At 45.4% G+C, this 24,075-nt stretch overlaps 1 protein-coding gene across 14 annotated transcripts in view; it reads left to right on the plus strand.

The window, feature by feature from the left end:
* The window catches only part of DOCK7 (dedicator of cytokinesis 7), a 1,498,361-nt gene that overhangs the window by 496,725 nt on the left and 977,561 nt on the right, over positions 1-24,075 (plus strand). For all 14 annotated transcript variants that reach the window (XM_069642017.1, XM_069642019.1, XM_069642018.1 and 11 more), the window contains exon 11: positions 9,233-9,398. In XM_069642017.1, coding sequence (XP_069498118.1) covers positions 9,233-9,398 — 166 coding nt within the window. The remainder of the gene's footprint in view (positions 1-9,232; positions 9,399-24,075) is intronic.

Raw genomic sequence — 24,075 nt, forward strand, 5'->3', positions numbered from 1 at the left:
CTCCATGGCATGTGGGACGACCAATTCCACATGGGTGCAGTCGATGGCACCAATGCAACCCGGTATGCCGGCAAGTGCATGGAATCCCACTTTAGTGTTGGTAATTTCCTGCTCCGAGCGTGGTAGAGAGATGTAGTCGTCTGCGTGCTTCAGGAGGGCATCGAGCACTTGCAATAGTGTCCGTGAGAACAGTGGCTGTGATATGCCATGCAACTGTCCGACTGTGTGCTGGTAGGTGCCTGTGGCCAGGAAGTGGAGTACAGACACCACCTTCAGTAGGGGTGGGATGGCGGTTGGGCTATCTATCATGCTGACAAGGTCAGCCTGTGTCATGTCCACAATGGCGGTTATGGTGTCCCGGTCCAAACGGTAGAGGGTGTGGATCTGCTCATCAGTGAGGTTGAACGGATGTGCTCGGAGGCGTGGGATTGCGGGCTGCCTGCGTGGTGGTAGTGGCTGTGCTGGCGGCCCTTGCTGGCCCTGCCTTGCCCTCCTCCTCCTCCTCCTGCGTCTCCGCCGTGCGGCCGGTTGTAGTTGGTGTTCGTCTTCTTCTTGAAGTTGGAGTACTTGCAGTGCTATCAGGTCCCCCAGGGCCAACATAGCTAGTCCTGCCGGTAGCATTTCGGAGTGGGTGTGGTTGTGGGAGGAGACTGGGTGTGCAATTTATGTGTTTTCAGGCTGTATGGCCTCCACCTGTGGTGATTCATTCCACCTGTGCAAGCTGCACTCCCCTTTGGGCGAGCACGTCCCGCACACAACGCTGCAATTCGACGAATGGCATCTTGCTATTGCAATCATGTATTTGTACCCGATGGCAGTGTAACATTGGTTGATATGTTCATTCGGCTATGGTCCCATTGTTTCACATACTATCTTTGCAGTCGCGAACAGACTTGTGAAGGGTCAGTGGAGCGTAGTACTCGAGTAACGGTGGACCCTCATGCAACACTGTACCGAGCTTCACCGACGGGCGGGGCGTCCCATTTGTGAGTGAAGGCAGTTGCCATTTTCACACACAGCCGCACTAGATGGATTAATTTGTGATTTCAAGCGGCCACAGATGCCTTTTCGACGTGATGTTGCAAATGAGGAATTCGAAGGGCGGCGCTTTCGGTTTTCAGCTAGCGGCGAGGAGATGCCCACAGGTCTGACTGCAAATATAACGTTCTATTGTTCAATGTCCTTGGGACAGGGGCCATGGCGAGGATGCAATGATTGATATGAATAGTTTGGGATGCGCAATAGCGACGTGGGCGATGAGGCCGGACGTTCCCAAATACATGTTACTTCACAACACTGGAATTACGGGCTGGGGCACAGTGGATTTTGCAGGCTGCATAACGCACAGACTCAATGGAAATTTCACATGTTATGTGAGTATGGAAACAGGCGTTTTCATTACGGGATGAGGGAATGATGTATGGATGCATGGACAGATGATTTGATACAGAGTTTGCCATGTACAGGGCTTCTTGGAATCTATCCGCCTCCCCTGCGCTATGTGATGCAGGGCTGCCATAGTGGGACCATCGTCTATCTGGCCTTGTTGAGCCCTCCCTGTCTCGACGCGCCTTCAGACACTTGTGTCTATGCACGTTACCAATCCCATCAGATGGATTCTGTTTTAACAGACGCATGCACAGGTACACTCGTTTGTGATAGTGTTTTCACCTCGATATAGATAGTTATGATTCGCAAGTGGTTTTTGGGTGGTGATGATCCTTTGGAGTGGGCTAGCATGCATATGGCTGTGGATTTGGTGTGATCATTGAAGTGAGTAATTCAAATGTAGTTCTGATGGCCATACTATTCTTTTTCATTTCATTTGGTTGACAGGTATCTCCTCCCCTTTTGCCACTGCCATCTGTATGCCACTCCTGCAGATGGATTTTACTCCCGACACCTGCTGCTTCGTGTTAATCAGTGGAGCAGCATTACGATCTTATGGGACGATCGCCAATGGGCCACATGCCCTTACGCAGTACTAGTGGCTAGGAGCAACATTTCGGCCTTTCAGCTGGACTAGTGCCTCCCTATTGGGACGGCCCTGCGGTTCTAGGCGCTTCCATGTTGCCTTTTCGTACGGGAATGTAGCCCCTGTGTACCATGAAGGAACAGGGCGTCACACAAGAAGTAGCTGGTCATTTATTGCGGATGCAGCCCACAATAATGAAATATATTTTGGAGTTCATGGCCTAATGGCTGTATGGGCTTGGAGAATTTGTTGTGCATTAAATTTCTTATCTGATATGAACCGTGTAGCGTTCTTCTTTGCAAGTGATGTGGCATATTACTATTTGGGGAGCGATGTATTGTGAGGAGATCTGCATTGGGTTCCAGCTTCGGGGTATAGTTGCGTGGTACTGTGCTGGGCGCGTTTGCCTACGAAGCCCAGTGAGGTCAGGGATGAGGGCTGCCATTATGACTGTTTTGATGATGTCATGCTCAGGGGCGGGGCATTAGCTTTTGTGTAACAGATGCCGGTCAGCCAGTTGGATAGGTGGAATGATGTGATTATCGGAATATTGCTGGTCACAGGTGCCTGTGTTTGCGTGCGTTTCTTGGTGGGAGACTGAGGTCATGTCCATTTGTATGGCTTCTGTATTCGTGCCATCTGTGCCCTGCAGCTCCCATTGGGCCCTCTTGAGATTCATTTGTTCGTTGGCAGGCATGGATGACTAGTACATTTCACTGGTTGCATTGTGTGACTTCATTGCACCTACGGGGGGTTGTATAATGTGGCCAGGGAGCGGTGTACAAGCACTCAGTAGGGCCGTTTACGGTTGGTTCGCGATGCCGTACTTCTCACCATGGCGGAATGGTACTTTCCGCCGTGCTTGATGGCGTTAGGTGCATGTCCGCTAGGGTCGGAATTCGCGTACCGTTGCGACATGGTGCTAATTACGGTTTGGCATGGCGCGCGCGCGTACTTGGTGCAGTTAGCGTTGGCGTTCACTACGGTGTCGCTAATGGCATCGTACTTTGCGGTGACGGGTCATGATCGCACCGAGCGCTATTCGATGGCGGTATTGCATTTCCGCCATCGTTTTTCGATTTTCGCCAGGGTCGTAATGAGGCCCAATGTCTTTTACTTGTAAGGCAGAGTCGACCGCTGGATGAAGGAATCCGAAGAAGAACTTGGAAGAGACACTTGCTGCAACTCCTGGACCATTGTTTTGCTCAATGAAGCCCTGCTGCATTGCTGAAGCTCCTAATTTGCCTCAACTAGAGAAGCCCTGCAACAGGCGGCTTCTCCCCTTGGGTTGGTGGGACCAATCAACCCCAAAGCGAACTTGTCTGGACATCCTCTTGGAGCTGGCTGTACTTCCATTGCTGCTGAAGGAACCGATTGCCAGGGAGAGGAACACCAGGATCAATTGCATCGTTTTAAGTCAGACTCGAGCTCCAGGAAGATCCTCCAGACTCCCGTGAAGCAGGACTGACCAATCCTGAGCCTCCTCAACAGAGTGCTGGACCCCAGATGCGAGGAAAGTCTACAAAGATATCCGAGAACCCCGGTGGTGCTGTTTGTGAGAGCCGCGAGAAGCTGAAACCGCGAAGTGCCACTGATCTGAAGTTTGCCCATTGCTGCCGCCGACCTTCAATTCGTAGTGCAGGAGTCCCCAGACGTCCTCCCTCTTGTCCCCACGACTGTGGCCCAGGAACAACAGGATCTACAGACCTGCAACTGGAACAGACGCCAGCCGGGACCAATTTCTTCAAACCAAAGGTACTATAAAACTAAGGAGTTGCTTACCTCTTGTTGTGTAGCCTTGCTAGATCTCAGTTGAGACTTGTCTTGGTTGCTTGCAGCTTTGCCCATAAGAAGCCTCCTAGCTTGTGGCCCTACAGTGATTTCATTTTCTACAAAGATTTCTAGAACATTGTGCAAGACATTTTCTACTTACCTGCAAGAAGTGTTCCAGCTCACATAGACTTTTGCTCAGTTGACATTGGCTGTCCTGGCTCCCTGAAAGACTCTTCTTACCTCTGACATGTGCTTTAACTATCCCTCAACAAAAGTCACACATTAGATAACTTGTGTAGCTGGGAAAGGGTTACTTTACTTTGCATTGGAGGGTTCAAAAAGTACTTAACTGCTGAAGAATATTTGTTAACCATTGTTTTATTACCTCATCTTTTCCTTTTGACACTAACCTCAGTATTGCTCTAAATGTGCCAGTGATATATCAATCTCCACAGTATCCTAGTTATCTAAGTCACCTCAGGGTGTAGGAAGTGTCTGTGTGCCATCCCAAATAGGTATCTACTGATTTATTGAAACTGAGAGTGTTTAGTTTTGAAGTATATTATTGTGTTACATATTTTGCTCCCTTCTAAAGAAGGCTTATTCAACTGACTGTTAAATTAATAAATACTTGTTTAATCAAGAAACCTTGAATGTAAGTGTTTATTTGGATACTTGTCACTGTGAATCTCTGTGTAATAACCCTACAGCTCACATTGACCTCTCGTGAGATAAGCGTGGCTGCTCAGTCACTCTACTAACTTGTGTAGTACAAGCTTATACCAAAGATTGGGTTAACTAATGCCAAGAGGACAAGGCTGGTGCAGTCTCCCACAGGGTACTGCATACAATCTTGCCTAACAATACATATTAAACAAAAACATTTTTGTGGTGTTTTTGATTGAGTCTTTCCATGTTAACATAGTCACAAGCATGTCACTCCTTTCAGTTATAATATGTCTCCCAGCAAAGCTCTGATTGCATTTCAAGACTCTAAGCAGACCTCCTTACGGGCGACCCCTTAAGCCCTCCTTAGCTTTGTCAAAGTACACCTCGTACCCATCCACTATGGGTGCGTCCATCATAAGGGTTTCCTGTAGGCACACAATGGTAAAAGATTCAATTGTATTATATTAGAGAACCCCCTTGAGTTCCAAGACTGTATGCACTCTAAGAAGTCTGATGCATACTGCTCATGATCTTGTGGCATTCTGTGTAAAGTGTCCACAATCGTTTGCCAGTCAATCGTGGGCCTTGGACCTGGTTGACCATGTCATTCTTGTCAACCGGTTGAAGGGCCTAGTGGGTTGTTCCAATCTGGCGTCTGACTGGATTGCCTCCTTTCTCTGCCCTCGGGACTCCAGAGTAGCAGTTGGCGAGTTTCAATCTTCCCCTGATATCATCAATGCTGGTGTCCCACAGGGATCTTGTATATGACATTCCCTCGTCAAAGTGTATCTAAAACCATTGCTTGATTTACTAGACTGTCTAGGTGTCCGGTACACCAACTATGCAGATGACACCCAGGTGGTCATTGAGCCATCAGGCTACAATGAACAGGACTCTGTAACTATTAACAGTCCCGGATTGCCGCCAATTCTTTAGCGCTTAATGACAGTAAGACAGAGCTTCTAATTGTGGCCACAGGACAAGGACTCAAGAAACTGGATGTCTCGTTTAAAAGATTTCACTTCGCGAATAACCAAATTATGGTTATGGACTGTGTTAAAACCTTGGGACGCTGAATTGAGTATGTAGTCTCATGTGTCGCACACTCGTTCATCTTGTGGCTATGTAGTCAGGCTCTTCTATCAAATCAGGCCTTTTATCTCGGTCACCAATAGATACATCTTGGCTTTGGCTCTGGTGTGCCTGAGACTTGACTACTGTAACAGTCTCTTAATCGGGACATCACAGGGGAATCTTCAATCACTCCAAACCACCGATAATAGTGCTATTAGGCCAGTTTTTGTTCTTCATAAGCAAGATCATATCACAGACTCTCGCAGGACACTACATGGGTTGCCTGTCAGGCAAAGGATTATTCACAACATGTTAGCCTTGTCTTACAAGTGCTGGACTTCCACTGCTCCTTCCTACCTCTCGGAGCGTTTGGTTGTTGATCATCCCTCTAGACATCTTCACTCCCGCGACAAACACAAAATTAGACAGCCCTGCTTTAGGTTGGCTAAATTTAGAGGTGTGAGTTTTTCTGTGCATGCTCCCAGAGAATGGAACGCCCTCGCACTGACAATGAGAAAATCCAACCCCTTGTCTGTGTTCAAAGGGGCGGTTAAAACCTACTTGTTTAACCTTAAGCCAGGCTAAACTTGTTTACGCTCTTTGCTTCCCTTCCTCTCTTCTTATCCTGGCTTGTCTGTTGTATGTATTGTTTGTCTTTATGTTCACCCTGAGGCCTACTGGCATGTGACGCATTAGAAGAAATACATAATAATAATAATAACTGACCTCTCTTGTTGTTTTGTTAGTTGACCCCTCTCATTAGACAACCTAATCATCAGATGCATTTTAGCTACCTTCTCTTCAAACTTTACCTTGTGGCACAAGTTAGAAGGAGTGGGGCACACCAAGGCTACATTTTCAAACACCTCGTACCCCAGGGATGATAACACTTCACATTCTGTCAAGATTGCATTCTTTATTAGCTGTGAGCGCAAACAGACTTTTACCACATCCACACAATCTTCATAAACAAACTCGACCTGCTGGATGTCATTAGAGTTTAACAAGCGCAGGCTTGCGACTTCAAATAACAGGGACAGAATATATTGGCGATTTAAAGAGTTTCTTGCTGATCCTTCAAAAAAAATAAACTACCCCATTCCTCTTCCCATTCTTCACTTCCTTATCTGATGACTTCTGTTTTCTACTTTAGTTGCCTGATCCAGTGGGTCATTTATATGTTTGGTATTGCACCTAGCGTATAAGTTTATTAAACTTAACTTTCTGTGGCTCTAGTGGAACTTATTTCTTGTTTGTATGGATTGGCAGTGGAGTGTAAGACACTGTTTAGTTTTGGTTTGGGGCATAGATCATTTAAGGCCTGGCATTTCCCCATACCCACCTTGACCCAACTGTCCTGCTTCCTTTCCTCGAACACTTGTTCTCTACTAGGGTCCAAATCTTGGGACTCATTAAAACTCAGGTACACAGACATTTTAATCAAGTCCAGAGAGCCATCACCCCCTGTCATATATTGTGTGATAACTCCTTGGTCTTTTATCATACAACCAGATTTAACGGTGTCCTTGGCCTGGCAAAATCCTTGATCTTTTATTTTCAGCCTCAAAGGAGACTTCTCTGATCTAATTTAGATCACCTGTTTCCCAATCGTTACGTCCACCTTTAACCTTAATTGACGCAAACATTTCTGTGACCCGTTATTCTGTTGCTTACGTGGTGCTTCACAATTTTTTGGTTTCCTTTGAGTTTTACACTTTTCCTGTTTGGTTGTGGACTTCTGTCCTGTGATTCGGGGTTCTATCATGCTGCTGTTTAAAATTGATAGACTACATTCCCCCTGTGCCTCAGTATTCCCTACACCCAGGATAGATACTGTTGGGAGGGTCTCTTTCCATGGTGTGTCTTGTGCCACAGTTGGTTTTGTTGTAACTGGTTGTGCCACTGAGTCAACTAACATACTTCCACCTGGCAAGGGGGCAACAAGCCAGTCAATGACTTCCAGTGGAACCTTTCAGGCTGTACACTCGTCTCGCTTTATTTTTGGGCTCCCGTCACTTGCAACTCCTGTTGGGCAAACCCCTTCCCTCCTCACCTAATTTTTTTGACTCATAGGTGTAGCAGTAAATACATCCCTCAATGAAATGTACTTTGGCACTTAGCTCTTTCAACACCATACGGACCTCCCGCATTTCAAAGTTCAGGGTGTCATATCCTCTGTCCATTGTATCTAACAACTGGGCTAACACTTGAAAGGATCATTTCTTTCAACTCTATCAACTCTTCGGAGTCAGAAAGTGTCTACGGTGTAGTACACTGATTAGATTTAAAATCGAGCAACGGTCAAACTCGCTTGCCCAGTTTGTGTGAATTTACGGGTGCTACTATTGAAACATATGATACCAGGTCCACTACACTGTTGATCTGTGGAAGATGAATAGTCTTACAACTAGCATGGGTCATATACTGATTTTCCTCTATAGAAGTGGTAGGTACACCTTCTGTATTACTCCTTGCTGGAGTGTCTTGGCAAATACCACTATTCGGTTCAGCCACACCCACCTTCCAAACTTCCCTTTTCTTTGTCGAGGGGTCTGTAGCTTTACTCGTAACAGAGTTCTTACTGTATTTGGCGAGCGTGCCGCTTCCACCTGCGATTGCAACATTGAAATCTTTGAAAGCACCAACTGTTAATGGAAAAAAAGCGATCAAAAACGGCTGTAGTACACGAGTCAGGACTTGAATCTATTGTTTGATCAGGGACTGTTATTCCCTTTGCTTCTCAAAACAGCCACCATTTTCACAATACCCGGTGACATTGAATACACAATAAATACAGTAAAAGTTCTTGGTCAAGCTCAAAGGCCCAAAGACCTGTAGTCGCCTCACTCACAGTTAGCACCTTGTGGTTGAGTATTCAAATGTTGAAAACGTAGGTGTAGCAGTCTTGGTAGGGCTACAAAATACCAACCAATAATCGCCTTCCAAGTGCTGGTCACCCCTTAAAGTCAAAAGTAACAGGTTACCACCAGGCTATGCAAAAATCTCAAAGCGCCTTGCTTACAAAGGCTCAAAGGTCACAAGACTCGCAGTCACCTCGCACACAGGCTGCTGCAAGGGAGTGTTTTTATTTACTGCAGAAAGTCTTGTGCAAGGATCTCTCGCACAACATACGCAAGTACCAGTATAGCCCATCACCGCTGGACTCGCTTCCAGGGAGACAAGAGACCTTCATGCCTTCGAAAGAGAGATAGCTGCTGATTTCTTTCGCAGAGCTTGTTACAAATTTTCCTTTACCGTGAGAAAAACAAAACAATGCTCAGAGTGCCTGGGAAATAATGGCAGGTAATACAGTCACACAGAGTCCGGCTGCATGTTACCTGTGCACACAGGCTTACTGATTTTCCTGTGCTCGCTGCCCCGGCTCCCCACCAGAACCCAGGAGAAATCTACCCTTTACCCTTTCCTATTGCAGAAGTGGTCTAGATCGCGGACTTAGTAGATTGTACCATTAATTTGGAGGTGGTGCTGGACACTAGTCGTTGAGTCATGTCCTCAACTTAATTGTAATATCCCTGTGTGTGATTTTTCTTTTATATGTCATAGCATATAAATTGTGTTATTGTGTGAATGTTGCATATTCTATTGGATGTGTTGAATGGACCTAATATCACAATTAAAAAATTAGCAAAATGTGCAATGTGGCACGTATTTAAGTGACTGTGAATGAACATTTTCAGAAATATTGCATGTTATGTTTTCTTATTTAATTTATTTTGACAGAATAAAGAAAAACTGGAAAAATTAAGATGCCAAGCCGATCAGTTTTGCCAAAGATTGGGGAAATATCGCATGCCATTTGCATGGACAGCCATTCATTTAATGAATATTGTGAGCAGTGCTGGAAGTTTGGAAAGAGATTCTGGAGAAGTGGAAATTGGCCCAGGAGGTAGCGTACTCTTTGATTTACATAATTCATGAGCCTGACTGTAAAGTGGGCTTTGCATTGCTATGGTATCCCGATCGCCAAATCGACATAAAAATGGCCAAGAAGGTGCAGCTGACCTCCATGGAAAATGTATAATTTCAGGGATTGGGTAAAATGGAAGTAAGTGTCTTCAGTGTTTTATATAGTGCCACATTTCCTAAAACTCTAGGCACCTAAGCACTCACAATGGTTCTCCGGTAGCAAAAGGGAAAGGACGATTGTGGAATCAATCCTACTGTATGCAATATTCAAACTAAAATAAATTTCAAATGCACACCTGACTAAAAATAATAGCCTTTGTGAGAGCCAAATCTGCTCTTAAAGAATGATTGTCCAAAGCACTGGGCCACACACTTAAAATGCAATTTCACCAATCTATGAATTAAGGGATAGAGTGGCACGTCTAGGTGGTCCAAAGATGCATGCCTTCCCTTGGTGGCCGCTACCATTAAGGGCCTCAAGCACCAGATTATAAGTCATGATTTGGTATACCAAGGATAAGCAACATATCCAAAATGATGTTAATCGCTTAGATGTATACGTTTGTGTAATTTAATGATTTTGTTTGTCCTTCGCATACATCATTATGATCATCATATATCCCTGGCTTCCTGCTATGAACCTAGAGCGATTCACACCCCAGCTGGCCCTCTGTGCCAAGTCCATTAATTTCAACATCAACAGACACCGCACGTTCAAACAGCACATGACAAGGAAGACACAAACGGCCATGTACCAACTTTCACTCCTCCTGAAAATCAAGCCCTTCATCCCATGAAACAACTTTAGATCCGCTGTGCCAAGACTTGGTCCTCTCCCACCTGAAAGGTGGCAATGCCCCTTTGGGAGGCCTTCTGGCAGCCAGCCTGGCACCCCTGAAATGTGTCCTGCATGTTTCAGCAAGACTCATTAAAGGACTCCGCAAATTCGACCACATCACCCTGACCCTGATCGAACTGCACTGGCTTCTGCTGCAAGCCTGTATCATATTCAAATCCTGTTGCATCATCTACAATGCTGGCACTCTGAAGTCCCCAAGCTACCTCACTGAGAAACTCGGCATCTCTGGAGAATTATGACAGTGCAGGAAGGAAAGAACCAGAAGACAGGTCTTTTTTGTCTACGCTCCAAGACTCTGGGACCTCCTCCCCATCGACATCAGACCTCCCCCACCAATTCTACAGTTCATGGTAGAGCTCAAGACCTTCCTCTTCAAAGCATGGCTCCTCCTTAACACCTAGGTTCACACACCATGCACTCCCCTCCCTACCTGAGACTCATTGATATGCTCCCCACTGTCTTCCCCCATGCTACCAATTGCCCTACTTCCCCCGTTAGCTCCCAGATCCGTTTTTCTCTGCTTCTCTCACTGTGTTCTTCCCCAATTGATTGTAAAGCAGTCTGTTGCATCCCAAAGGTAGGTCGTGCTCAATAAATACCCTAATATTAATAATAATATCCCTGATGGCTATGTGGATGGGCCCATGTGCCCCTTGGTGATTTTTTAAAGAATGTCTGGGACAAGGGTCCTCTTGGACCCCTATCAATTTATAGGTTAAATAACATTATACCCTTAAAGCATATTTTTTTAGGTTTCCTGTGAGGAAAACTAATGTATGAATTAAAATAGATAATTATAAATAGAAAAGATCTGTGATTACATTGAACAGCGTAGAATTCCTAACTATTAGGCGACCAGTGGGGCTTAGGATTGAAGTGTCCCTGTAGACGGTTCAAAAGCATAAATATATTTAAAGCTATATAAATAAAAACAAATGTCCTGTCATAGCAATACCAGTGAACTCTGAACTTATATTTAACAGGCGTGATGTCAATTAAGAAGAGCACAATTATATTGGGGCCTCTTTAGTCATTGTGGAGGAAGCTAAACATGACCAGGGACAACATTTATATTACTTCCTGAGGCCATATCTGCAATCCACAATGCAGTCTCTTGAAAGTGGGCAGACTGCATCAAATCTAGTATTTAACTGAAACTGCATCTCTAGAAGCAAGTTATCTAAAATAAAATTAAAGTTTATGGGTTGCAGGATGTGGGAATTCCTTAGTGCCAAATGCCTGATTTAAGTTGCGCATCCCTTGGATGTTACATTGGAAGAGGTCTAATGAAGAAAGGGGAAGCACATAAAAATAATAGTGACTGAGCCGTTCTGTTGCCAGTTGTACAATGTTCATATGCTTGTTCTGCAACCTAGGAGCTGCAACATCTGAGTTGAACATTTATTACACATTGAAAATAAAAAAGATCATAAAGGGCACATTATCAGATTTGTCAGTAATATCCTCCTCCTCACTTAAATATTGGAGTACGTCTTCCTCCCCTTCCACCTCACCTGAGGTAGTTGATAAATAATCCAACATCTTTCTTCGGTTTCGCCGAGAAGCCTCCTTCTTTTTTTGTGCAGATAAGGCCTGCCTCAGAATGAAGCCACCGTGATTCAAGTCCTAGGAATCTCCGGTGACCCCTCTCCGCCACAGCCAGACTATTGTAGGGGAAAAAGCCTCTGGCGTAAAAAAAAAAAACCTTCCAGATAATCACTGCTGATGAACCGGTCTGTTTGTCTTGAGAGTAACGAACGGCAAACGCCTAGAATTCTGGCTGCCTTCGTAGACGAAGGGATATGGACTGCAGATTGTCTGTGAGGAAATAAAGAATCGAGTTCTTAAATGGAGTATCTGAACACAAGTAGTAGGCAGGATAACCTTCAGGTGCTCGCGGGAAATGAAATCTCCCGGAAAGCAGGAGGGGAATAGCAATTACCCGACAGGCTGGGGAAGAAGAAAAATAAATGCAAAAGTAAGGAAAGTGGAGGCTAGGAGAAACAGAGAAAATGAAAGAACAAGAAAAAGGCAGAAATACGAGCGGGGTCGAAGCGAGGAAAATCACGTGGAGAGAAAAACTAGCAGAAGTTTTAACAGAAGGATGGGCGGACCGCCGCCAAGAGAAATGATGTGGAGCGCTCGCAACAAGGAGAAATCCAGTGAGTTGCAACGCGCCGAGCCGCCGAGTGAAGGATGGTAAATAGAACTCAGTGGCGGCCATGTTGAAAACCACTAGACCGCCGCTCACGTTGGGAAGGAAACGTAACGGCACATTCTAATGGAGACCTAATCTCCACCTTCTCTATATGCGCCAGTTACCCGAGTTTGTGACAGTATGCCCCCCTCAAAGGCCTGGTCCTCTTGGCTTTCCCGGGTGGAATCTATGGAACCTTCTCAACAAAAGAGGGGCCCGAATATTAGACCAAGGCTCCCAGGAATCCTCGGAAGTGGGAGATACCTCTTCCAGTGGACCAAATATTCTAAGCGACCTCTGTGATATCTGGAGTGCCGGATCAGAGAGACTTCGTACTCCTCAGAAGTAGAGCTTGTTAATACAGGCAGTTTGGGAGCAGACTGCATCCTGGTACCAGGCAAAAAAGGCCGTAAGAGAGAGGAATGGAAAACTGGATGTATCCGTCTTAGGTTCTTTGGTAACTTAAGGCAATAGGCTACAGGATTAATCTTACAAAGTATCTCATAAGGACTGATGTAACGTGGAGACAATTTGGAGGGACGGACTCAGCAAGGTAAGAATTTGATGGAAAGCATAACCTTGGTACCTACCCCCCATTCCGGTACCTGTCTTCGGTGCCTATCGGCTTGTTCCTTATAGCGACTTACGCGCCTCTTTAAGACTCCGTCTAGCGTTATTGTGGGCCTCTTTGATTTGACTAAGTGAAGTCTCAATAGATGGTATGTTAGACTCCACCAAGAAAGTAGGTACAATGGATTGGGGATGTATCCCATAGGTACAGTACAAAGGACTGATACCTAGAGCAGGGTGTATGGAGTTGTCGTATGCATACTCAGCTGTGGGGAGTAAAGAAACCCAATTATCCTGTTGTTGGTTGATAAAACATCGGAGGTACTGTTCTAAGGTTCCATTCAGCCTCTTTGTCTGGCCGTTGGTTTGGGGATGAAATCCCGATGAGAGAGCTCTTTCAATACCCAATCTTTCGCACAAGACCTTCCAGAATTTTGAGGTGTATTGACTGCCCTGATCTGATACTATCATCTGAGGGAGACCATGTAATCTGAAAATGTCCTTCAGGAAGATATCTGCCATAACAGAGGCGGTGGGTATTCCGGCCAGGGGGGAGAAGTGTGCTAGCTTAGAGAAAGAGTCTACAGTAACCATAATGCATGAACAGCCTTGCCAGACGGGTAACTCAACGATGAAGTCGGTTGAGATATGCCTCCAGGGTCCAGGTGGAATTGGTTCTTGTTGAAGGAATCCCAACGGCTTCTGTGTAAGATGCTTGCTCTGTAAACAAACTAGACAGGTTTGAACGTACTCGTGAGTGTCTGCTCTCATGTTGGGCCAAAAGAATGACCTCTGGAGTAATTCCAGAGTCCTCCTTATTCCCCGGTGTCCAGCGACCTTAGAGTCATGGTACCACCGGAGAACCCTTTGTCTGAGATCGCAAGTGGGAATGATCAACCTCCCTTGGGCAAAGTATAGCCCATCCCTTATTTCCAACGGTTGCTTCATTAAGGTAGAGGTTGGCTCCTCCAGGCTGAGGGAAGCCTCTTGGACTTGTTGTAAAAAAGAAGTCACTGGCGAGACAATCTTTGTACGGGGAAACATCAGCTCCTTTCTTTGCGTGGGATACTTGTCGAAGTCTTCTTTACAAGACAAAGCTTCAGCTATCTGGTTTTGGGAACCTGGTATGTACGTAATGCTGAAATGGAATTGAGCAAAAAAGTGAGCCCATCTGGCTTGGTGGGTGTTGTAACATTCCTGTTGTTTTAACACCTGCAGATTCTTGTGATCTGTCCGTATTAGAAAGGGATGTAGACTTCCTTGGAGCAAATGTCTCCACTCAAGGCAGGCTAGTTTCATGGCCAACAGCTCACGTTCGATAACTGGGTAGCTCCGTTGGCTAGGGCTCAAAGTCTTTGAGAAGTAGGCAATGGGATGTTCTATGGCATTGTTGGACTGAAGGAGGACAGCTCCCACCGCCGCGGCAGAAGCATCGGTTTCCAGTATAAAGGGTTGATGTTGATCGGGCTGTCTCAGAACAGGAGCCGTGCAGAATCTTTAATTGATGCGGGAAAATCTGTCATCGGCCTCCTTAGTCCAGTTGAAAGGAACGGAGGATTTCTTCAAAAGAGAAGTGATCGGAAGTGTAAATTGGGAGAATTCTGGTATAAACTTCTGGTAAAAGTTGGCCAAACCGAGAAATATTTGGATTTCCTTGACCGAGGAGGGTGGTGGCCATGTCAAAACAGCTTATACCTTCTTGGGATCCATGGTGACTCCTTGGTCAGATAAAATAAACCCCAAATAGGAGATCGAGGATAGTGAGAAAGCACACTTTTCAGGTTTAGCGAGGAGGTGATGTAACCGGAGCTTGCGTAGTACCTCTTTGACATGCTGCTGGTGGTCCTCTAGAGTACGAGAAAATACCAGGATATCGTTGAGGTACACTATAGTGGATTGACCCAGTAGATCCGAGAACAGGCGATCCATAAAACGTTGGAATACTGAAGGGGTGTTGACCAGCCCGAATGGCATCACCTGATAGTCGAACAGGCCGTAGGGAGTGCGAAAGGCAGTCTTCCATTCATCACCTGCCCTGATTCCGGAGCAGGTGATAAGCGTTTTGGAGGTCTAGTTTAAACCTTGGACAGACTCCAAAATCTCTGAAATGATGGGCATTGGGTAGCGATCTCTGATGGTTAGCTTGTTCAGACCTCTATAGTCTATACAAGGTCTTAATTCTTTAGTGTCTCGTTTGGGAATAAAAAACAAAGAAGCCCCAGCAGGGGACCGGGAAGGTCTGATGAAGCCCATTAGCGAGATTGTCATCAAGATCGCGCCTAAGTACCTTCTTTTCTGACACAGAAAGGGGGTACATCCTGCCGAAAGGAACCAAGGCCTGGGGAACCAAATCGATTCTGCAATCCTCTGGTCGATGCAGAGGTAGTTCTTGAGGAGTCTGTTCCTTAAAGACTTCCGTAAACTCAGATAGCTGGATATGCAATGGATAGAACTGGCCTTGGTAGAACTTATTGTTTTCACAGTTTCAAATAGTGGTTTTGGTAGGCATTCCTCCTTAGAGTAACTGGAGTGAAAACTAGGTTGTTGGTCTAGTTTATGGTGGGATTATGTCTTCTGAGCCATCCTATCCCCAATATGACTGGAAAGTGGGCTGCACGAATGATATCAGACCTCATTCTTTCTGAATGCTGTTGAATGAAGACTTCTACTTCTTCAGTAGTATGCGTGATTAGTCCGGAACACAGGGGTGTCCCATCCACACCTTCTACCTTTTGATCTTCCGTCTTGGCGATTCTCTTTAAACCCACCTTATCGGCCCATGGGGTGTCCAAGAAGTTACCCGCAGCTCTGCAGTCCAGCAGAGCCTGCGTCTCGACTTCCCTCCCTCTGAACTGGATCTTGATGGCAACAACCATGAGACGTGAATCTTCAGACGTCTTTGCAGAGGTTACAGAAAGCGTTGTGTAGGGACTGGTGGTCGCCCCTCGATAGTCCGTCCAGTTAACTATCGAGGGCACTCGTTTCCCAACCTCCTAGGGGGAACATCTGGACAGTCCCTCAAAAGGTGTGTGGAAGCACCACAGTACATGCAGAGGCTCCCATCTTTTCTCCTCTTTCTCTCTTCAGGAGTTAATGGAGCTCGAGTGGTTCCTATTTGCATAGGCTCATCTCTGACAGGGCGCGTAGCAGGTGAAGGAAGTATGGGGTTGGCTTCAGAATAGGATACAGAACTACGGTTCTTCTTCTTCTCATTCCTTCGTTCTGTCATGCGGAAGTGTATTCTTAGAACTGCTGTAAGAAGGTCAGAAAAGGTATCCGGGCGAGGAATCTGAGCGAGCTCATCCATCCTTTAATTCTTCACTCAGAACCCTGCGAAATATGGTGTATTGGGCCTGTTCTTGCCAGCCAGCCTCGGCAGCTAATCTTTTAAAGGGTGAAATGTAAGTAAGTAGGTCTGAGCTTACTTGGCGCACATCCAACAGGTCTTCACTGGCAACAAAGGCACATTCAGTCCTTAGGAATGTCTGCTGTAGGTGGTTCTTGAAAGCGGCGAAATCTTGTAATACTGGGTTGGACCGAGACACTAATGGGGTTGCCCACGCCAAAGCGTTTCCAGTCATATGGGTAATCATGAAACCCACCTTAGCATGATCGGAAGCAAATGCGCCCTTTCTAAAGGCAAAATGAATGTTACAGGCCTCCAAGAACTCCTTAACCTTCTTTTCAGACCCATCAAATTTCCCTCAAACTAGTGGTAGAGGGGGGGAGATCGGAAGTCTGTTGTTCTCTAGCAGCAACTCTTTGTTGTAAGGCTGCATTGTCCGTTTTGAGAGCCTGAACCTCAAGGTTATGGGCTTGGACCGCTGCCACTAGCTCTTGAATCTGCTGAGACGTAGCCATATCTTCTGTTAGGCGTTGCAAGCTATCAGATTTGTCAGTAATATCCTCCTCCTCACTTAAATATTGGAGTACGTCTTCCTCCCCTTCCTCCTCACCTGAGGTGGTTGATGAATAATCCAACTTCTTTCTTCGGTTTCGCCAAGAAGCCTCCTTCTTTTTTTGTGCAGATAAGGCCTGCCTCGGAACGAAGCCACTGTGATTCAAGTCCTAGGAATCTCCGGTGACCCCTCTCCACAACAGCTGGAACATTGTAGGGGAAAAAGCATCTAACGCAAAAAAAAAATTCCAGATAGTCACTGCTGATGAACCGGTCTGTTTGTCTTGAGAGTAACAAACGGCAAACGCCTACAATTCTGGCTGCCTTCGTAGACGAAGGGATATGCACTGCAGATTGTCCGTGAGGAAATAAAGAATCGAGTTCTTAAATGGAGTATCTGAACACAAGTAGTAGGCAGGATAACCTTCAGGTGCTCGAGGGAAATGAAATCTCCTGGAAAGCAGGAGGGGAATAGCAAGTACCTGACAGGCTGGGGAAGAAGAAAAATAAACGCAGAAGTAAGGAAAGTGGAGGCTAGGAGAAACGGAGAAAATGAAAGAACAAGAAAAAGGCAGAAATACGAGCGGGGTGAAAGTGAGGAAAATAACGCAGAGAGAAAAACTAGCAGAAGTTTAACAGAAAGATGGGCGGACCGCCGCCAAGAGAAATGATGTGGAGCGCTCGCAACGAGGAGAAATCCAGTGAGTTGCAACGCGCCGAGCCGCCAGGTGAAGGATGGTAAATAGAACTCGGCGGCAGCCATGTTGAAAACCACTAGACCGCCGCTCACGTTGGGAAGGAAACGTAACGGCACATTCTAATGGAGACCTAATCTCCACCTTCTCCATACACGCCAGTTACCCGAGTTTGTGACACACATATAAAATGGCCAACTTCTTTTTGTAGTTTCTGTAATGTACACATTGTGGTGCGTTAAAGAAACGCCCCATCCTTTTGCGTGGAGGTGCAAAGCCACGAGGAATTGTGTTGGTGTGACACATAACTGCTGTTCGGCAGGAGTACATGGGTGAGTAGTGACTAAAGTGCCTTCTCGTTACCATACTACTACTAAACCAGCAGTGATCCAAGGTGAGACATACACAATCTGAATGGCATACCTCCTTCTCCTTTTAAGGTAGAAAAGGCTGAAGGCAGGCTATACTGTCCAGTAGGGGTGTGAGCTAGCACAGAAACATCCAAAAAATACTAGTGCTATGTTACCAAACTTAAAGAAGTGTCCAATCAACATTCTATCATAACATATATTAATCAAACCGAACACACACACAAATAATGAAAGCATGAATGACCCACTCCTATAAAGGAAAATACAGATTTTAAAATAAGGGGCCACTCTCGGTTTGAAAACAGGCAAACGTTTCAGCAGCAAATGTTCCAGTTAAATGAAGTTGTGTTTTATAAGATACGGAGTAATGTCTTAATTTCACTCTGGCTCTGTAAGGCAGGTCAACCACTACAGATACTTTGTAGCCTTGTTTTTTGGATCTGGCAGTATGGCTATGGGAGTCTGGAAGTGTTCTGCAGTGCTGATTCAGTATCGGGCTGGTGAGTTGGTTGGTTAGATCCAACACACAGTGAGGTTCAACAAGTGCCAGTAATACTTGGCACAGGCATGCGTTGTCTGTGTAGGGGTAGCTGACAAGTGATTTGGGGCAGGAACCAGAGGCCAGAGATGTTCCTGTGTTTGAGTTGCTTTGAAACCCAGTCCAGAGTCTCAAATGATCGGATAGGTCCTTCTTCTGCCCTCGCCAGCCAGGGAGATTGCCATAGAGCACGTGACTGTCTGTCCCTGTCCAGCATGCAGTGTTATGTGGTGTCAGCAGTAGGCAGGCGGGTCGACACAATAGGTCCCCTGTATGCTGTGAGACCATGCAGGGGGTATTTGAGGAAATGTGAGTCTGTCTTCAGCATACCAGATGATAGGAGCTATAATGTACAGGTCTCTTATTTGGTTTCAGAAGCACAATAATATTGGGCAGGACTATACTTTTGTCCATATTCGACGATTGCGGTAGTTTGCGTATTGCATATGCCTTAACACATACTTCCAACAAGTGTGGCACTAGTATATCAGTATATTCCTTGTAGAATTCTGTGTCAGCCTGTGCATACCAGAGGATTTCCATTAGCAAAATCTGTAACTGCACTACTCAGTACTCGGTACCACTGACGAGCAGGTTTTTTAAAATAGTAGGTCGCTCCAAATGTACTCCTGAATTGGGTGGAGGAGAAGGACTTGCTCCTTCCTTGGAATCCTTATGTTCACCACTATGGCAGGGGAATATGATAGACTGATACCCCAATAAAGTTCCAGCAAAATTCTTCTTCTCAAGTTAAAAGGTGATTCCTTATATAAATGCCAACTGTGGATGCAACCATTCGAAGACTTCTGTAAAGGGCCAATCCCTGCTGCTATAACAAGAGTCCTTTGCCTTCCGATGTCATTCCTACAGTGCTCTGTCTGTTGGAAGTAGGGAGAGGCACAGGAAGTTTGGGAGCTGTAGGAAATCCCAAGAAGGTGGAGCCCTTCTTTCTCTGGAAAGTCCTCTCCTGGGCTACATTAACTCCACCCTTACTGCGCCTACATGAGCGTCTCCAGTAAGCAGCACCTTGGTTGGAGCGGGCCCTTGTACAGCCAGGATTACCTTTGAACATTGGTAGCCAGCTAACGCACCAGGAAATTTCTTTTTCCCTGGAGGAAGTGACAAGCCTCCTCGGGGGGGGGGGGGGGGGTAAAAAAAAAAAGATTCCTTGGCTGGTTCCCTTGGGTAAAACTCAGCTCAAATAACTAAATACACATAGGGCCACCTCACGAAAGAGTCCCTGTACACCAAATTCGTTTGGCCTTTATAATTGTAGTTGCCCGGGAGTCACCATGTCAAACCAGGCACAGCTTATATTTAGATATTAATCCACCACCAGACCCTGGGACCACACAAGCATATAAAATTTAGGTGACGTGGCCCACAGGTGAAGGCAGACACTGGTGTGTTGGAACCGGAGTTCCAACATGCTGCTTACTGCAAAGCACATGTGATCTATGACTGCAGTGTTGCTAAACTACATAGCAGCTCTGGGCTTTGTCAGTATACAATTCCAGCATTGATACATGTGTGCCCCTAGCCTTTTTCTGCATTATTCCTAATCACAGAGCACTGTCTGAAACTCTGATCGTCCAGCAGATCTCATTTTCATGACCAAATCCATTAATAATGTCCTAACATTTTGAAAAGTCTGGGAGATTCCCTCTAGCAGATGGAAATCTGTTACAGATTGTCTGGTCGCTACCTTTTGTGCCCACCGGAGGGTGGATGGAGTTGGATACCTAGGGCTAGTCTTACCCTCAGAGCCACAGTATCGCTTTGAAGCAGAATGAATCAACTTTCTCTGTAAAGAAGATTTGGAACTCCAGGTTCCAGTATGCCATAGGAGGGTCAAACTCCAATAAAGGCCCATGGCGCAGATGTAAAGATTTCATGAATAATCTTATTAGAATCCCCTCAAACGGCCACAATGAAGACAACATGAATTTGGCAACAAATCCCTGCAATGGTAGTATAACTGGCTTGCAACTTGAAGCACAGAGGTTCGCAGATTGCATAAAGAAGCCAAACTGCACAGAACTAACTAACACAGGTTACTGAGCAAGAACCAGAATGCTTGCAGTCGCTTAATAAAGTGGGCTCCACTTGCTGCAAGTCCACAGAACACTGTGGATGCACACCCACTCACATTTGTTAATGACACCAGGGGCTACATCCCTGTTGAAAGTCTCAGGTTGGACGCTTAAGCAATTTAAACAGTAATGATATGATATAATAGGTTATTTATAACGCGCTTAATACCCAGAGGTTTCTAAGCATGGACCCGGGAATCGAACCTGTGTTGCTCCCTGTCGTCTTGTTTCCAAGGTAAGAATGTTGTCCCTGAGCTATCCTCCCAAGACATTGAAATCTCGACCAATACCTTAGAACTAATAATGACCACAATACGAGAGTAAATAAAGACCACAGAGAACAGTTACAATAAGGCCCAGAAGTACAATAAATCATCTTTTTGCAGCATGTTAAATCACTAACTTTATAATTATTATTAATAGGGTATTTATTGAGCGCAGACCTAGCTTTGGGAAGCAACAAAGCCCTTTACAGTCATAGGGGAAAGAACATGGTAGGAGAAGCAGAGACATAAGGGAGTGGGGCACTAACAACGGGGGGAAGGAGTCAGGTCATTTGTCAGCAAGGGATCTGCAAGCAACCAGAGAAGGAAACAGTGGAAATTGGATTGCCCAGTCTCAGGGAGAGTACGGAGTGGAGGATGTGTACGGAAGGGAGGAGCCATTTCATGAAGAGGAGGGTCTTGATCTCCTTTGTGAACTGTAGATGCGAGGGGCAAGTCTAATGTTGATGGGGAGGAGTTTCTAGAGTCTTGGAGAGTAGGAAGAGAAGGCCTGTATTCTGGTTCTTTCCTTCCTTCACTGGCAGAGTTCAAGTCTGCACGCATCCTTACTTCTGGTGGCCCTTAGGCTTCCAGAGATGCTGAGTTTCTTAGTGAAGTAGCTTGGGGACTTCAGTGTACAGTCATGTAGATGATGCAGAAAGATTTGAAGATGATGCAGGCTTGCATCAGGAGCTAGCGCAGTTCGATGAGTCAAGGACAAAACCATGTGAAATAAGGGGGAGAGCGCTCCTCAAGAGAAAACTGGTATGCAGCAGATGGCCTTTCATCCGCTCCTTGATACACTGGAAGAACATTTCCTAGGAAATGGCAGTGCATTTGCTGCTTACTGCAATAGTTACTCTTGCAAGGGTACACCAGACTATCTACAGAGTTTTATACCAGAGGTAAGGCCTGAAGGCGATGCCCTTCCTTGTGAAAACTGAGAAAAGGAACCGTTGACAGGAGGATGAGAATATAGTCTGTTTGAAGAGGACCCTGGAGAGGTGGTGTCAAAATACCCATAACTGTCAAGATTGTTCTGTTGAGAGAAACTAATGTTGTGGAGAGCCCGGTGAGACACCAGAGAGAAACAAAGGCCATGGTGAGACCAAAGTGGAATCTGGTCATGGAGAAACCTTGGATAGGTTTGGGAGAAGCCAAAATCATGAAGAGTACTGAGAGAAACCAGAGAGAAACCAAGGTCATGGTGAGGGCTAAGATACATCTAAGTGAAACCCAGATTGTGGTAAGAAGTGAGAAGAACCGGAAAGAAACCAAGGTCCTGGTGGATCATGTGTGTGACCTGAGTAGAACCAAAATCGTAGTGAGACTGAAGAGGAACCCAAAAGAGACCAATATTGTGGTGTGGCATGAGAAGAACCCGACAGAATCATCGGTTGTGTTGAAACATGTAAGAAACCTGGGCAAAACAATGGTGGGTCCAGGGAAGGACTGGAGAGAAGTCTGAAAAGGTCCATGGTCATGGAGAGACCAGTGAGAAGGCTGGGGGAATCGTAAGTTGAAATAACTAAAAGATTCCTGAGAACCTTGAGGTCTTTGAAAGGATTAAGAGGACTTTAAGACAATTGAAGGACTTGGAGAGACTTGGGATTCATAGTTCTTGAAGAGAAACTTGAGCCTGATTCTGAGAAATGGACTGCTAAAGAGACAAGCAAGACTTCTAAGAGAATACAATGTCATGGTGAGACATAAGAATGTTCATGAGAGAAAGGAACACAAGGCCGAGGGGATGTGTATTGGCACTGTGTTGACCCAGATATCATGCAGAAGGCATAGACTTCAAAGGATAGGCTTTTTTAGAATTTTCGCCAAACTTGGAGAACTCTAGTGTTGTAGAGTAAGTTTGGCCTGGAGGATAAAAAACACATAAGAAGATGTGTGAACGTTCTGTTGCCCATCTTTGTTGGAAATCTGGCAACAAGAAGATAGTTTCCCTGGAGGGACAATGACTTATGTGAAAAGGTTCAGGGCTTTTTATGTTTAACCCTTTGAACATCTTGGTGAATGGGGGGCACCCCGAAAACTAAGCTGCGAGTTAGCCCATTATTCACATTAGTTTGCTAAAGAGTGCCTTATTATTTGTGAACCAGTTCCCTAGTATTCAAAGGGGTAGGCAGTGGGTAGGCAGTGAAAAAGTCGAAAACATTATGGCGAAAGACATAATGTCGAAAAGAAAAATGTCGAAAAAAAAATTTGAATGTTACATTTTTTTATTTGTTTTTTTTTGGGTTCCGCGAGTAAAAAAAAGAGATAAAACAAAAAAAGTTTTAAAAAAAGGAGGTTGGGGGGGAACCCCCCCATTTCGAACAAAAAGCAATTAAAAATAGAGATTCGAATTATTATTTTCGATTTTTATTTATTTATTTTTTTCGACATTATGACTTTCGACATAATGTCATTCGAATTTATCACTATAAACCATTCAAAAGTGTTCAATCAAGATGAACTTGGTCTTGTCATGCTTTAATAAGACCACATTGTAATCTGCTTTTAGTTTTTCATATTCATTATTTCTCACCTTGACCACAACATTTAATTAATAATTACATTAACGTATTCTGTTCAATCTGTGTTAGTGCAGGCCCAGTTCAGTCATTCCTCTATATGACAGACAGAACGTGCAAAACATAAATTGTCCTTACTCGCTTCCATTGTGCATTGTTTATTGCTACATATCGCTGAGCCCGTTGCAAAGTTGTGCACCATTTCGAGGAAGGGAGCGTCTTCACCCCTCTCGACTTGCTGGACTATCAGCCCCGCAACTCAATTTTGGTGGCACTAAGCCCCCATGTATCCTCAATAAAGCGACCCTTCCACCCCTCCACCCCTTTTTCCTACACTAGCTTGTCGGATTGTTGCCTCCATGTTGCTGTTGCATCAGTATACCCCCACAATTCACCTTTTCCCCAAGTGTTACGGCAGCCATGGGCAACCATATCAATTCTGCCCGTCCTCCACTTCTCTGGCAAGGTCGTGCGGGATCACAAGCTGGATCACTGAGGTGAGTGGAGACCATTTATTGTGAGCAGGCCTGGCCCTTAGTGGTGAGAGGAGCATGATGGGGGCACTTGAGCTTCAAATGCATGCCCAGCGTAAGGGTGAAAGAGTAGCAATAACTTGCCATGCTGAAATACCATAGTAGCTATGGCTAG

This window comes from Ambystoma mexicanum, chromosome 1q (assembly GCF_040938575.1).
Source record: "Ambystoma mexicanum isolate Mex_15411 chromosome 1q, UKY_AmexF1_1, whole genome shotgun sequence".
Taxonomy (NCBI): Eukaryota; Metazoa; Chordata; class Amphibia; order Caudata; family Ambystomatidae; genus Ambystoma; species Ambystoma mexicanum.